The sequence below is a fragment of the Malaclemys terrapin genome, chromosome 1 (genome assembly GCF_027887155.1).
Source record: "Malaclemys terrapin pileata isolate rMalTer1 chromosome 1, rMalTer1.hap1, whole genome shotgun sequence".
Lineage (NCBI taxonomy): Eukaryota > Metazoa > Chordata > Testudines > Emydidae > Malaclemys > Malaclemys terrapin.
The window spans coordinates 111,824,743-111,841,604 of NC_071505.1; the positions used below are offsets into that span (position 1 = coordinate 111,824,743).

At 47.1% G+C, this 16,862-nt stretch overlaps 1 protein-coding gene across 2 annotated transcripts in view; it reads left to right on the forward strand.

The window, feature by feature from the left end:
• Positions 1-15,203, forward strand: part of LOC128840919 (chromatin remodeling regulator CECR2) — a 132,053-nt gene extending 116,850 nt beyond the window's left edge. For both annotated transcript variants that reach the window (XM_054035497.1, XM_054035506.1), the window contains 6 exons: positions 6,384-6,796; positions 7,733-7,861; positions 8,159-8,978; positions 10,552-11,956; positions 12,583-12,685; positions 12,983-15,203. In XM_054035497.1, coding sequence (XP_053891472.1) covers positions 6,384-6,796; positions 7,733-7,861; positions 8,159-8,978; positions 10,552-11,956; positions 12,583-12,685; positions 12,983-12,988 — 2,876 coding nt within the window. In that variant the 3' untranslated portion in view covers positions 12,989-15,203. The remainder of the gene's footprint in view (positions 1-6,383; positions 6,797-7,732; positions 7,862-8,158; positions 8,979-10,551; positions 11,957-12,582; positions 12,686-12,982) is intronic.
• The last annotated feature ends 1,659 nt before the right edge of the window (positions 15,204-16,862 follow it).

Sequence of the window (16,862 nt, forward strand, 5' to 3'; positions counted from 1 at the left end):
TGAAGCAGGGTTTTTTTATTAGGTTCCTGACAGGGTCTTAATTGCCTACAGGTGCTCCAATTAACCTGTAGTAACCTTCCCTAGTCTACAGGGAATAGGGTGACCAGATGTCCTGATTTTGGGGGCTTTTTCTTATATAGGCTCCTATTACCCCCCACCCTCTGTCCCAATTTTTCACACTTGCTGTTTGGTCACCCTAACAGGGAACCACACCTTAATTAGCCATGGGCTTTTATATCTCCCCTCTACCACTCTCCCACTGCTCCCTGGCTTTGCTGTATCAAAGATCACAGGCGATTCCTCCATTTCATAGTGGGCAGACTCCATTTTCAATTCATGGCGCTGCCCTTTGGCCTCTCATCGGCCCCAAGGGTGTTCACAAAATGTATGGTGCCAGTGGCTGCTTACCTGAGCCATCGAGGGGCCCAGGTCTCCCCATATCTCAATGACTGGGCTCATCAAGGGTAGGTCCCGGGAACAAGTACAAAGGAGCCTCGATCTGGTGTGTTCCACCTGCCGGGACCTGGGCCTTTTGATAAAAGAGAAAAAATCCACTTTAACGCCACTCCAGTGAATAGAGTTCATTGGGGCAGTTCTCGACTCCACGCAAGCCATAGCCTTTCTTCCCAAAGTATGTTTTCAGGCCATGTCAGACATGATCTCCCATGTGAAGAACCACCTGCTCCCCACGGCTCACACCAGCCTGCAGTTGTTGGGCTACATGCGCATCTGTGATAAGTCATCCCTGGCTCCATCTCCGGTCCCTACAAGCGTGGCTGGCATCAGTCTACATCCCCACCAGGCACGACTAAGACCGGATAGTCAGGGTGCCGGATCACATCCGGTCATCCCTGGATGGTGGTTGGACTCTGGGTCAGTGTTGGAGGGAGTTCCCTTTGTGGCCCTGTCCTCATCGCTGACGCTGGTCTCCGACGCTTCAGACCTGGGCTGAGGAGCCCACCTGGGCGAGCTGAGCACCCAGGGCCACTGGTTGTGGGACGATCTGGCCCACCACATAAACGTCAGGGAGCTCAGAGCAGTTCACCTGGCCTGCCAGGCTTTCTTGCCCCACCTGAAGGGCAAGGTGGTACAGATCATGACAGACAATACCACCATAATGTAATGCATCAACAGGCAGGGCAGTGCCAAGTCTTCGACCCTTTGTCAGGAAGCTCTCAGCCTTTGGGATGTTTGTGTGCAATATGCCATTCATCTGGTAGCTGCGCACCTGCCTGGAATCAAGAAGTTGCTAGCAGATCATCTCAGCAGGACCTTCTCGTCTCACCACGAGTGGTCGCTCCATCCGGAGGTGGTCAGCATAATCTTCCAGAGGTGGGGAACTCCCCAGGTGGAATTGTTCGCGTCCCGGCAGAACAGGAAATGTCACATGTTCTGTTCGATCCAGGGGATGGACCGGGGCTCCCTATGAGATGCATTTCTTATCCCGTGGTCAGGGACACTGATGTATGCCTTCCCACCTGTGTCATTGATTCACAGGGTCCTTGTGAAGATCAAGCAGCACAGGGCAAAGGTTATCCTAATAGCCCCCATGTGGCCTCGCCAGCACAGGTTTGGCACATTGCTGAACCTTTCAGTAGCTGCTCCGCTGCACCTGCCCCTCTGGTTGGATCTGCTGTCCCAGAACCACGGCAGCCTTTTGCACCCGAACCTGGCAGTGCTACACTTGACAGTATGGCTACTGCATGGCTAAACGTGGATGAACGGAAATGCTCGGCCCATGTTCAGCAGGTCTTGCTGGGTAGCAGAAAACCCTCCACCAGAGCGACTTACCTGGCCAAATGGAAAAGGTCCACGTGCTGGGTCTCAGAACGGAGTATCCAGGCTGAGCAGACCCCACTGCAGGAGATCCTGGATTAACTGCAACACCTCAAACTCCAAGGTTTGTCTCTGTCATCAATCAAGGTCCACCTGGCCGCTATCTCAGCTTTCCACTTTCCGTTCCAAGGCAGTTCGATCTTTGCTCACGACATGACATCCCGGTTTTTGAAAGATCTGGAGCATCTCTACCCACTAGTCCGGGATTCCATCCGTCCGTGGGACCTGAATTTTGTGCTGTCGAGACTCATGGGGCCTCCCTTCAAGCCTCTGGCTTCCTGCTGTCTCCTGCTTCTCTCGTAGAAGGTTGTGTTCCTGGTCGCGATAACGTCAGCCTGTAGGGTGTCCGAAATCAGGCACTTATTTTGGAACCGCTCTATATGGTCGTCTACAAGGACAGGGTCCAGCTGCGACCCCACTCAGCATTTTTGCCCAAGGTCATCTCCCAGTTTCATGCTAGCCAGGACATATACTTACCTGTCTTCTTTCCAAAGCCTCATACGTAGAGATGAGAAGTGCAGGCTACACACCCTGGACGTCAGGAGGGCGCTGGCCTTCTACATAGATAGAACAAAGCCATTCCGTAAGTCAATGCAGTTGTTTGTTGCGGTGGTAGGCAGAATGAAAGGTCGCCCAGTGCCTGCTCAGAGGATTTCATTCTGGATCATGGCCTGCATCCATTATTGCTATGAGCTTGAGAAGATGCCTCCGTCTGCAATCATGATGGCACACTCGACTAGGGCACAAGCATAGTCAGTGGCCTTCCTGGCACAGGTACCAATCCAAGAGATCTGTAGAGCTGCTACCAGGTCATCTATCCACACGTACATGTCTCATTGTGCTGTAGGCCTGAGACTTAATTAACCCCCACCCCACCCCATATTAAACCAGCCTTGGGTGAAACTTAGGGAATTTATTATTAAAATTAAAAAAAAAAAATGTTTTGCTGGTAATAAAGCACCCCCACCTCAGAAATGTCCCTAACAAAAGTTATAATCACCAAGGTTGTAAAATAAGCTCTAACCAGCATTTTATGCTGACCGCCTGCACAAATAAAAAAGGTCACAATTAAGTTACAGTTTGGGTATAAAAAATAAAAAGTAAAAAACGGGCAAAAAAAAGGAGACACAGGTGCCCAGTGACTGACTGGTTAAAATTTTTGTTATTTAGGAGTGTGGAATAATGTAGTAGGTTTAATAAATTTAAAAAAGAAAGCTAGTTTTACCTATATAATGTAAATGAAAAACAATGCTCTTTGGGAACCATTTCCGGACTGCAGTTCAACATTAAGCTGCTGGAACTTGGCACGACCGTGATGTGCAGAGGCATTGCCAGGAACCCCCAAATAAATAAACCTTGACTGGCCATCGGGTGAAATTTGGCTGTTTGTTGGAGCATAAGAGATTTGCTTGGTACATATATTCTGTGTGCATTGTGCTTTAAACACCTATTTATTAGCAACTGTGTAAGGCTCTTTCACTGGGAAAAGTTTCCGCAGACCCGTAGAGCCCTAAGCTCCAAGGAAAAGGGTGGGTTCTTAAATTGACCAGGTTTCTTCCTAAGTCCCATGGGTAAGAAGAGGTGCCTTACACCTTGAGCCCCAAGGGAAAGGGTGGGGTGGGGGGGCCTAAATTGATTGGGTCACGCCTTACGTCCTCAGTAGGGCATAGGTGGAGTGTCCTAAATTGACCAGGCACGCCTTAAGCCCTCGGTAGGGTATAGGCAGGGTGCCCTAGTTTTCCACAGGTAACATACTGGTGGAGAATACAGGCAACCTAGGTCATTTGGATTGAGCTGTATACAGCAGTTGGACATAATATATATGTGCTCTTCTGTCAACAGGACTGCAGCCTGTTGACAGAATGAACACTCCAGGGAATAGGGAGAGTGGGAAACTTAACGTTGAAAAGCCAGGAAACTGGCGGAGGAACCAACCCTCCTTGCAAGGTCTGCGCCCATGGGAACATGATTCTTTTCAAGGAGAAAAATGCACTGGAACATGCTTGTAAAGGGTTTGAAGCATACTGCAAAACTACGAAGTCTTCATTGAATAAATGGGCAGTAAAGATTGCGGCTGGGTGGGCACTATGGAAAGTGTCTTATAATCTCTCAAGGTTAGTAATATCTCAGGAGAACCACTTAGAAGACTGGGAATCAGCATAAAGCCTCTGTAAGTAAGGAAATAGAGATATTACGCTTGAAATTGAGGGACGTTCAGGCAGTTGTTTAAATTTTTTTTAAAATATTAAAAAAAAAAAAAAAAAAAACTCAACAAATGGTAAAATAAGCTCTAACCAGCGTTTGATGCTGACCATCTGCACAAATAAAAAAGGTCACAATTAAGTTACAATTTGGGTATAAATAATAAAATGTAAAAATCTTAAGCAAAAAAACCCACATAAGTGCCAGTGCGTAACTGATTAAAATTTTTATTATTTAAAAATATTAAATAATATAATAAATGTAATACATTTTTTTAAAAAGCCTATTTTTACTTATATAATATAAATAAAAAACAGTACTCTTTAAAAAAACATTTTTGGACTGCAGTTCAACATCAAGCTGCTAAAACTCTAACCCCTCTGCACAACCGTAATGTGTAAAGGCATTGCCCAACCCCCCCAAAAATAATAAGCATAAAAAATTTGCTTAATATATGTATTCTGTGTGTATTGCTAATAAATAAATGTTTAAAGCACAACTGTGTAAGGTTCTTTCACTAAAAAGATTCCGCAGACCCATAAAGCCCTAAGCCCCCCAAAAAAGGACAGGTACTTAAATTGACCGAGTTTCTTCCTAAGCCCCGTGGATAAAAATAGGTGCCTTACACCCTAAACCGACCCCCCTACCTTCCATGGGGGTACCTAAATTAATTGGGTCATGCCATAATCCCTCGGTAGGGTATAGGCGGGATGTCTTAAATTAACCAGGTCACGCCTTAAGCTCTCAGTAGGGTATAGGAGAGGTGCCCTAAATTTTCACAGGTAACAGTGCACTTACCCAGCAAGCTCGAGACGATGCTGGCTTTGGCAGAGCAGTGTTGCAAGTCCATGAACTCCAAGCCCATCTCAGTTGGCACTGCTTGTGAGCCACCTAGAATGGAATTGACATGCGCAAGCACTCAAAGAAGAAAAAAACGTTACCTACCTTTCGTAACTGTTGTTCTACAATATGTGTTGCTCATGTCCATTCCATTACCCGCCCTACTGTCCCTCTGTCCGAGTTGCCAGCAAGAAGGAACTGAGAGGGCATAGGGCAGGCAGCACCTGATATACTGACACACAAGCGCGGCACTCAAAGGGGCGCCGCAGCCAATTCTACAGGTATTGCTAAGGCAAAAATCTCCAATGACCGCGCACATGGGTGCGCACACACAGCATGGGAATGGAATGGACACACAAGCAACACATCTTAAAGAACAGCAGTTACGAAAGGCAAGTAACTATTTTTTTCCAGTAGTGGTGTGCTGCAAAGAAAATTCTGGAGTGGTCTAGAGGAAACAACTATCATGTGATTTGCACTGAGTCACTCTCTTGATGACACTGGCATGCCATTCTACTTCTTATGGACTCCTCTGAAAACCAAGAAACTACATCTGAGCAAATTTTCCTGTGGAATTAACACACATGGGATGACTGACATCCGTGTAACATGTTCTGTGCACAAGGATCAGAAAGTGCTTTCAAAACTATATAGAGAGAATTTCACCTTTTTCTATAATGCACAGCAAAGCTTAATAACAGTCCAAGAAAGTGAATATAATAACCAGATTACACTACTGTGGAATTCCAGTTGGGAAAATATAAGAATTTCTCCAAGACATGGAGGTTGACACCACTCTTAAAATTAACCATAGGATTGTTACTGACTGACTGTTCAGATCCAGTATCTTAAGTATAATTTGAGAGTTGGCATTTCTAGCAACATAATTCCCCTTTAAACCATTTTGGGATGTTAGTTTGATGTGGTCTTAAAATAAACTGCATCATGAAGGAAACCTGCACAACACTTTCAAAAGACAAACCTGGGAGCTTAAATTCATATCTCTGCTAGACACTAAAAATCACGGACTGAACAGGGACACTGGATTTGTGGTTTACTTCAACAATCTGTAACCCAGTAACCCCCTCTTTTTGTCCTATGACTGCAGAGGTGCCAACGGGCCACTCTACCTTGAATGTGCTAAACAATCTGTCCCATTGTGCTATGATGCTCGCTCTCCCAGATATGTAGTAGAGTTCTGTGTAGCTCAAAAGCTTGTGTCTGTTACCAACAAAAGTTGGCCCAATAAAAGATATTACCTCACCCACCTTGTGTTTCTTGAAAGTCTCCAGTCCAAGTACTGACCAAGTCAGATGAATTCATAACCCAGAGTGGGCTGTTTGCAAACAGCCCTTCCCTCTTCACCTTTCTATTTAGCTTCTCCAAGGAAGATATTTATATAAACATGAGAAGTCAGAGCCTTTAGAGTAGAGGACAATCTGACTTTGCCTGATTATCTTTATCCATTAAGGTCTGTCTCCCTGCCTCTCTTGTTTTGAACACAGAATACACCAAGATGGCATACAACTTGGAGAGATGCTTCCACCGGGCAATGATGAAGCACTTCCCTGGGGAAGATGGGGACACGGATGAGGAGTTCTGGATCAGAGTGGATGGGAAACGGGAGAAGAGGAGCCGTCGGACCGGGCGCTCCAGCACTGGCAATGTTTGGACCCGATCTAGAGACCCTGAGGGATCAGGCAGGAGACAGCAACACCTGGAGAATGGAGGGAAACCACCACCATTCCGGGCTACTCCCCGGGCTCCTGTTTCCTCCTCATCTTCCTCCTCTGCAGAGGAACCAAGTGGCAGCACAATGCAACCCCCTCGGGAGGTGGGCGCTTCCAACGGCCAAGGCTTCCCTCGTCCACTGCATTATGGTGGAATGCCCAGCCAGGTGCCACATCCTGGCCAGATGGTAAGGACTGGCCTCTGTGGTTTTTCACAGATTATAAATGCAGAGAAGGGCCCGAGAATAAAATTGTCTCCTGTAAGTTCCTAGAAGAATCCCTACTGTATGATCGGAACCTCTTACTGGTGGTGGAACATGGGTTCTCATTTCTCTTTTCCTCCTCCCTTTTCCTTCTTTGTCCCTCTATAGTTTTCTCTGTGTCCTTTTAACCTTCTTTGGTTCACGCCTCCATTCTTCCTTCCTGGTGTGATCCATGCAAGACTTGAAAAGTCCCCATGGCAATGGTAAATAAAACACTTTTCTTTGGTGAGTGGTGGGACTTATGCCCTCAGTTCTACAGATTTTAAGCTCAAACATTTTAGCTCTTAGGGTTGCAAAGATGATACAGTTTTGTCTTCCTGAGTCTGCAGATAGACTGCTCAATTGCCTCTGTTGCTACTTATAGCTTCCTAAGCAAAAGCCGAGTAAAATGAACAAGACTGCTGCTTGGAACTCTAGTCCCAAAGGCTCATGTGAAAGATGGAGCTACCAAGCATCCTGGTAGGAATTCCAGAAGAGTCTACTTCTCAATTAATCCAGGCTCTGTCAGGGTCTGGGAATTGTCCTGGAACTACCTGGTGGGGGCTCCTCTCTAATCTGTCTATTGTTAGCCTCAAGCTAGTTAGGTGTCTGGCAGTTGTATAAAGGCCTGGTCTGTAGGATTCATAGCTGGGATATTTCTTCTGGTTCCCTGTGTGAAGGAGTAACTTTGTGGCAAGTGAGCTGTATTATTGTACACCACAGTTTCCAGCATAGTTCCTCGGAATAAGCAACTGAATTCAGTCAGAGACTCAAACAGCCTGTTGATTCTGCTAAGACGCACCTCAATCCATGGCTGCCCAGTATCTGTAGCAGCTTTGCTCTTCTGCAGAGTCTTACAGCAGCTTTCGTTTTTCTTTCCAGCGGCCAGCAGTACCAGGAACATTTGGCCCTCTGCGGGGATCAGATCCAGCTAAACTGTATGGATCACCGCGAGTACCAGAACCCCACCCTGGAGATCCAGTTCAGCAGCACCAGCACTTTGCCATGCAGGTAAGAGCCTTGCTCTGAAATTCATGTGTACAATGTTCTAGCCTCTTAGAAGAAATAGAGTGGATCCAGAGAGCTGGGAGCCATGATCTGCCCTTCTGTACTCATGGTGTATGAGTCAGTGACTGCTGTATTCATTGGTTACAATGCCAAATGGCATCCTCTGCCTGGGGAGGGATCTGTCAAATGCTGTGAGTCACTGATTCTTTCCTGTCTCCTCCTGTTCTCTTTGTAGCTTTTCATGTGCCAGTAAGTGGTGACTCTTTCACTGAACCTGGCCTCTTTCTCTCCCTCCCACAGTCTACCGTCGGACTGAATGAACACAGAGGACACAGACTGGCTGCACCAGAGAAGCAGGTGTGTGCAGGGCCAACACATGTCTCTGCACTGGGGCCACGGCCTGGATCCCTGCAGTTTGGGCGGATGAGTGGCCCTCCCCCAGATGCCAGTATGTACTCCCCAGTGCAGTTCCAGCAAGGATTTATTCCTCCAAGGCACAATGGACCTCCAATGAGACCACCTGAGAGCTCAGAGGTCCCCCCAGGCCATATGTATAGACCATATAAATATCTAAATCGAGCGCATCCTGCTGCATGGAATGGAAGCCACAGTGCAACAAACCAGACCTCCCTGGGGCCAGACGAGAAGCCCCCGTTGAGCACAGGACCTTCTTTGCAGTCTCATGCTCTTAGTCACATGATGGACCCTCGGGCAATAAGACCACCTCTGCCTCCCAGCCAGTGGACTGAGCAATCAAATTTCCTACCTCATGGGGTCCCTGCCTCAGGATACATCAGACCACCTGGTAAAGTAACCGGTCAGAGAATGCAGCAGCCTCCAGCCTCTGTGTTTGGGGGACCCCCTCAAGTTCAGAGAGGATGCCAGGGTGGGGATTCCATGATGGACAGTCCAGAAATGATCGCCATCCAGCAGCTGTCATCTCGCGTGTGCCCACCGGGTGTGCCTTACCACCCCCGTCAGCCTCCTCCCCCGCATCTGCCTGGCCCCTTCCCACAGCTGGCCCATGTCGCATCAGCAAATGTGCAGCCTCCGAAACCGGTCTTGGGTAACGGAAACTCTCAGGATGCCAGTCAGACAGTGGAGCCAGAAAGCAACCGAGGTAATTTTAATGCTGTTGGTCTGAAGAGGCCAGCAGTCACTGCCAGAGTTGTTTAACTTTTCATTTCCATTTTTCTTTTCCACACCTTTCCCCCTCACTATTATACACGGTTTCACTCACTTTTGATAGACTGCCTACCTCACTGGTCAATGGCTGTTGTTGTTATTAAAGGAAAATTTCACTATTTTCTATACCAAGCAGCTCAAGCCACTCTTTTCACCTACACCAAATTGAAATGGGATGGGGGAATGGTCGCATGTAATTATAATTTAGTATTTATGCATCTAGTACTGACAGCTGCTCTCTTGCTTGCAAGGTGATGTCATTTTGTGACAAAGTCAATGTTGGAGCCCCATGCAGAGACTGTAAGCTAGATCCCAAATTACTTAGACTGGCTTAATACATTTTGATACATAGTTAAATACGTTAAATATTGGCTATACCAGCTTCTAAGCACCCAGATATACTTAATTTTTTATATTTATATAATTAGAAATGCAAGAATTCAAAGAGAAATCTAAAATCATCAGACTATTATTAAAGCATAGACAATTTGTTTTTTGGTGTTTGGTTTTTATTAAATTTTACTTAATATCAGTTTAAATGAAGCAGCAAGAACTTCTAGGTTTTGGATTACAGATCGCTCTTTAAAGCTAAGTATCAGAGGGGTAGCCGTGTTAGTCTGAATCTGTAAAAAGCAACAGAGGGTCCTGTGGCACCTTTAAGACTAACAGAAGTATTGGGAGCATAAACTTTCGTGGGTAAGAACCTCTCTTCTTCAGATGCAAGTCTTGCATCTGAAGAAGTGAGGTTCTTACCCACGAAAGTTTATGCTCCCAATACTTCTGTTAGTCTTAAAGGTGCCACAGGACCCTCTGTTGCTTCTTTAAAGCTAGGATCTTATCTTCCTTTCCACATCACACCAAGAACCCTGATCCTGCTGGGCATTACCATAGGACCAATAATAATAGTACATAACATTTCAAGAGTTTACTTGGAATTTATGTAAAAGTTGATTTCCCCAAAGTGTTCGAATTGACTTTAATTTGCAGTGTGTTGACGTGCGTCTTCAATGCATGATCTGGAAAGCTGTTTTGTCGGGGTCTTCTCTAATTTTTAAACAGGATTCACCTACCACCTCTGGACCACTAGTAGCTTTGTTGGTGGTGGTTCCCAGCATGGAAAATGTGCTGGCTGGCAACCAACACTGAACATTTAAGCCACTGACCTACAAGCTGGCTAGTGACCGTTATCCGCAAACAGCCAAGGTAACATGACAGCTATGTAAAGAAATAGTTAAATATAGTTGTTCAAGAGGTGAGTGCAGTGACTTTGGGCTGACAACAGCAGGAATGGATATCAGGGACATGAAGAAGGAGATGGGTGGGAGGGAAAGAGGGACTGATGTTCTTCCGGCTGAATCTAGATCCTGGGGATATTTGGTAGATGTGGTTAAAGTGACAGGAATTACTAACTGGCAAATGTGCTTTAGTGGAAAAAAAAGTCTACTTTGTGAAATCGAACAAAGTTGTGATTTTTTTTTTTTAAATTCTTTCCACTTCCCCTTTTGCAGTGGAGCCCCCACCTGGAGTAGAAGAGAAGGCTCAGTGCATCAGTGTTCCAGAAGGGACGTACCCCAAACTGCTACCTCATTCCAACCCTCCCTTACAGATGGACTGCACCAGACGGAGCTTGCCGCGGGAGCGGGAGGGAGATGACTCTGGAACTAAAAATGACCCGAAGGCAATGCAGAGCAAGAGTGCCTGGCCGGCACAGAGCACCTACGCTGGCCCGCCAGGCCAGGCGTGCGTGAGAGACCTTGTGACAGCACCTGAGAGAGGGCCTGGGCCTGAAAATGGGGCTGTAGGTGAAGGACCCTCCAGTGGCAATGAGGGGAAAGGACTGGCTGTTAACATCTTGGAGAAGCCCCTTTGTCCTGGGGGGAAGACTTTGTCAGAGGTCGCTGTGCCTTGTATGGGACAGAGCACCAGTACTCCTGGTGTGGATGGAGGCTCAGTCGGGGGGGCTCCGAGCCAGTTTCCTCCTCTCTACATGCCTGGTTTGGAGTATCCAAATTCGGCCACACGTTACCATATCAATCCAGGACTGCAGGGGTTCAGCCCTATGATGGGAGGGAAGCCTCCCTCTGTGTCCCATCCACAGCATTTCCCCACTCGGGGCTTTCAGCATAATAACACCCATCCCGGTGTCTTTCCTCGGTATCGCCCCCATCAGGGGGTGCCATATCCCTATCAGCCACAACCTCCACCGTCCTACCACCACTACCAGCGACCTCCATACTACACTTGTCCACAAGGCTACTCAGACTGGCAAAGGCCTCTCCACCCCCAGGCCAACCCTGGTGGGCATCCGCCCGCCCACCCACCTCTGGCCAGGCCTTCTTTCTCAGACAGGGGGAATGTGGGTAGTCTGCAGGGCTGCGAGGCATTTAGCACTGCCCTGGCGTCCCCAAACCGAATGGACGTGGCAAGCGCCAAAGAGGTTCCTCCAGGCGATGGGCAGGATCCAGGGCCTGAAGATGAGAAGTCAGACGAATCCCAGGAGAGGCCAGAGAGTCCCAAAGAGTTTCTTGATTTGGACAACCATAATGCAGCCACCAAGAGGCAGAGCTCGGTGGCAGCAGGGGAGTTTCTATATGGGGCTCTCCCCCCGCCTCTGAGTTCTGGGATCGGATTTGGTCCATCAGCTTTCCCTCCCCATGGGGTGATGCTGCAGACAGGGTCTCCTTATGCATCTCGGCATCCAGCCAGTCATTTCCAGCACAGGACCTATGGATCACCAGTGAACGCTCACCTGTCTCGTCATCCAGCCACCAGCCAAGCCAATGGCCTCACTCAGGAGGGACCCCTGTACCGCTGTCGGGAAGAGAACATGGGTCACTTTCAGGCCCTACTGATGGAGCAGAGAGGCAGCGGAGGTGGCATGGGGGCGGCCCAGGACATGTACAGACCACCGGGGTAAGATGGTTTTCCACAAGAAGGGGGGGAAATTGGGGGACATGATGAGTGTTGGGTACTCTTGGAAAAGGTCTAGATTTGAAATCCAAGGTGCTGGTAGGAAGAACAAATTGACAAAATAGTTCTGCTGTCATAGGTCAGGCGTCTCCAAAACTTAGGGAGAATTTCATGGCAGTCTTTTAAAGAGCACAGTAATAGAAATGAGAGAGACCGACCAGGCTGTCTTGTCCATCCCTTTACCAATGCTTTATCTTACCAATCAGAACATGTCTATTGTTTTGTCCAGTTGTACATGTCTCCTGAGCAATGGGGGAAGCCCCCTACCCCAAATTTTCACAGAGGAAACCAATCCTTCCTGCCATTTCACATGTCACTTTTCATTCCAGCATAGAAAATGCTGCTGCTTTAAGAATTGGCCTCCCACCCAAAGACAAATGCACCAAAAAAACCTGGCTTGAGGGTGGGGCCATGGCCTGGTGTGGGGGAATCCAGAGAGAGGGGCGGGTCTAGATTGAGTGTAACTAGAATACATATTTGTATGTAAATAATCTGTACACACTATGCAGATGAGATTTATTCTTGCTGTTTTTGTGCTAAAACTGTCCTTTCATTCAACGTGGTTCCAGAATGCAAATACACCAGACCCAAGCACCCTTCCCAAAGGTGCCTACAGCAACCACATCCCGGGAGGAGCTGCCACAAAAACCATCAGCATTGCCTCTGGATCAAGTAAGAGCCAGCGAAGAGCAGAGTTCGGATGAGAACTTTTCTCTTTTCACTAATTAAAGAAGTGAAATATTTGGAAGTGGGTTGGGGGAAAGAGGGAAATGGAGCAATTCTGGTGGGGAGGAAACAAGACTCTCCTGATGCTCGTAGCTGAATCCCTGACTGTAGGTTATACCTGGGACAACACCTGTCCCGTCACTCGTGTTGAAGTAGTTGTACTGTGTAAATGATGGAGCCTTTTCTTTATAAAACTCCTTGTTTAAGCAAATAACAGTGCAACTTTTGTTCTTCCTCTTCCAGAGCTAGTCCAAGGAAGGAAGAACCCCAAGGAGATGAAAGCCACACGTGATTTGGACATGGGGGAAGGAGGACATAGGCCTCCTACCTTCCCCCTCTCCCCAGCGGCATGTAGCTTCCAGGGTCCAGTGGAACACACTGCCTTGATGGCTCTTGTGTGTGTTTAAACATGGGATAGTCCTGGGTCCCTGGCTACCGGCTGTATGGCTGATCTCAACAGCGCAGAGGATGTATCTCAAACTAGTGGCTTGTCATGACTGGAGAGTGTGTCTCATTCAGGGTTTGGGTTGGGAGGGGGAGATCGAAACTGTCATGAACTGCTAAACTCAGGTATATTTTTCAGGGTGGAAGAGGGACAACGATGGAATTTACTTGTAGTATTAACGTGTGTGTTTGGAGCTGGATCCAGTTTACAGAATTTACCTGTTGCCTTTTTTAATAAATTTCTGTTGTTGGTGAATGTATTGTACATAATGGGGGAGGGATGGGACCCAGCTTGTAGTGGACGTAGCACTGGGATGATCCTTAACTGTTTACAATCATGTCACACACAAATCTTTCAGGGCAGGGCAGTGGGAGAGATGGGAACTTTGCAACTTTCTATTCCTCCCCTTCCTTCCAGTCCTCTAGAGCTAAGACACAACCCTGTATTGATCACAGGGACTGCTCAGGAGCAAAGCATGGCACTCTCCTCTTCCACGCAGTAGTTGAGTGCACTTCCACCTCCTGCCATCATGGGGAACAAGGAAACCAGGACCAGGAACTGAAAGTCTCTCATAGCATTGTCCTCTTAGGCATTTCTGGTATGAGTCATCTGGGTACCAGCAAGTGGCTAATTATTCATTTGTACCGTAGTCCTCTTTAGGTGAAGCCAGTGCAGTTTGGAGGAAGAAACATGGAGTGGTATCATGGAGGTGTTGTCTTTATTGGAACAAGTAATTGTGCTAGCATATAATACCCCTTAGAAAGGAGACAGGAATAGAGATATCCCCGGTTTTCTCTCAGTGTAACTTGACTATTGTCATCTTTGGTGAAAGCAAAGCAGAAATAGAGTCCCTCTTAAATTCTGAGAACTCCCTATTTCATGTGAAATAGGAAATGGAGCTGCTTTAGGGAGGGTCTGTCTGATGCAACGCGAACAAGTTGTCAACCTGTGACACCAGCTTTGGACGTTTTTTAAATTAGTAGATAAATGTGAATCAGAAATTATTTCTTCTAGCTAGAGTGGTTAAGGGGCACAGTGGAGGTTGTGGAGTGGGGCAAGAATGCCTCGGGTTAATGCACTAGTCTTTCCTGCTAGAACTTACGTTTAAATCTAGCTTTGATTACAAATTAAATGAGTTTGGTGGGGTCTTATCCTTGCCCGTTAGAAGCAGGTATTTGTCCATATTGTAAAGCCACCAAGCAGGCACAACTGTGAGCCTTGGAGACAGGACTAGGTCTGTGGGGCGAGAAGGGAAGGTGTTGCTACATTGGTGGCCTGACGGTGTTGGTATAAGGCATGCTGCTGGATAGGACTGCGATGCATCAGCAGAGCTGCATGTAGCATCCCTGCCCAGCACCTGTGACTGTCCTGTTACTTCTTTTATCCACAGCTTTTGTGAGCTTCAGAAACTTGCTGGATTAAAAACAAAAATTCTTGAAGCTGTCCGGATGAGGAAAGAATAATGTTTTAGTGTATGCTACACTTCCTAGTAACTCCGGCTGGTCTGCTGCTGTGATACTGTTTACCTCTAGTAGTGTTTTGTCAGGTTCCAGGCATTTCCCTAACTCTGGGCCCACAAACTTAACAGGAGTTTAAGCATCAGTGTACTCTGCTACCCAGACACACACACTTGCAGTGGTATTCACACTAGAATCAAATAGGCATTGAGTGGCAAGTGTGTTTCTAAAATGCAACTCTTCTTACTCCATGTTGAATTCAATCTGTGAATTGTCTGCCCTCTGCTTATAGCAGTGCCCTGATTATTTGGCTTATGTCCGACCCCAAGCCCTCATACAACTCAGAGGAAAATTAGTATAAATTATTTGAATATCTAATTACATGGAACATCACGTTAGTAAAGTGTCAGTTTTAATTAGTCTTTATTCTGTTCAGCAGACAGGGAGCAGCTATCCTTGGCAGTGTGGTGTAGGCTAGGACAGGGGTTCTCAACCTTTTTCTTTCAGAGCCCCCCTCCTCCCCAACTTGCTATAAACACTCCATGGCCTAGGGGGGGGTGCGGGGGGGGGGGAGAGGAGCTCTGGGCTTCAGCCACAGGGCACTGGGGCTCAGGGCTTCTGCCCCACAGGGCGCCATGGCTTGAGGCTTTAACCCCATGGGTGGGGGCCACATGGCTTTGGGCTTCAGCCCTGCTATTGGAGGGGCTCGAGGCTTCTGCCACGGGGTGCCAGCACTCGGGGCTCTGAGCATTCTGCCCTGGGCCCCAGCCAATCTAAAGCTGGCCCTGCTTTGTGGACCCCCTGCAAATGGCTCGCAGACCCCCGTTGAGAACCGCTGGGCTAGAACACAGGAAATGGAGCTGCAGCTAACCGCTGGAATGAATGGGAGTTGGGCAATCTCTTCCCTCTGAGAGAGAGGCTTAGTCCCATTCACTGAATGGAAGTACTGAAACAGTGTCAAGTATTTATAAAAAGTGAAGTGTGCATGTGTGGCCACATTCCCAGATAATAAACCTGGCTGGCAGGGAAAGTTTTAAATACAGCAATTATTCCTATTTAAAAACCTTTGGTTCATTGTGGATATAAAAAAAACTAAAACAAAAGAGCACATTTAACAACCAAGAAACTCTAAATATAATTTTATGGCCAAACATCTGAAACTCTGGAAATTGAATTCAGATTCTACAAACAACCCCTACTCCAGTACGACCCGGGCCCTGTATAGGATGTAAGGTGGCAGCTATACCAAATATTTAAAGTACTTCCTGTAAACTCCTCTTTGTCTTTGTAGGATAGGAGGGTTTGTAAATTGTAGAGAATGAGATAAAGCACTTGCATCTGCAGTTAGTATTAGTATTGGAAATGGGGTTTGAGTGGAGATCTCAGTGTAAATGGAGGGTCCGATGTCAGCCCCACATCAAAAAGGGGCAGAGCTGCATATGATGAGACTAGTGTGGTTTGTGCTCTCTCCTTAGAGAGGGTTGTGGAATGGTAGATAATGCTGAGTGTTTGAACACCATACACAGAGTGTGAGAGATCAAAGTCTCTTGACCTAGTGGAAATGTGGGAGGGAGGTGGGACAAGGGTGATCTGTATCCAATGAACAAGAGACAGGATGGAGTAGCTAACTCCATTCTAGGAAGGTCTGTAGGTGACAGCTCTTATGTAGCGTGGAGTTGGTATGTTATTGGATTATGGGCTGCTGTAACGGGGCACATCAGGGCCGTAACCAGGGTGGGGCAGCTGCCCAGGGCGCAAAGCCACGGGGGCAGAAAAATGGGGCAGAGAAATGCCAGGGAAAAAAAGGCAGGGGGCGCAAATATGCTTTCTGGCCCCAGGTGCTAAAATGTCTACTTACAACTCTGGGGCACCTGGCTTATATTGGAAATATATAACAGGAATCATGATTGGCTACAGTAACAGGAGTAGGGTGTTCTGGGACAGAATTGTTTGTGGAATCTTAACTCTGAATCTCCAGCTTTTCAAACAGTTTGTTCATAAATTGTTATTTCTATTACAGTATTGCCTAGGAATCCCACTCAAGGCTTCCCCCAGCCCATGAGGCACTGTACAGCCAAATCACAAAGAAAACAGCCTTGCCCCTGAGAGCTCACACTCTACATAATAGACAGGATACAACAGGTGGGAAAAAACAGAGTCAGAGTGGACTAGGAGAATGAAGGAACAATAAAAAGAATAGAGATTAGTGGAAAAGCAGAAG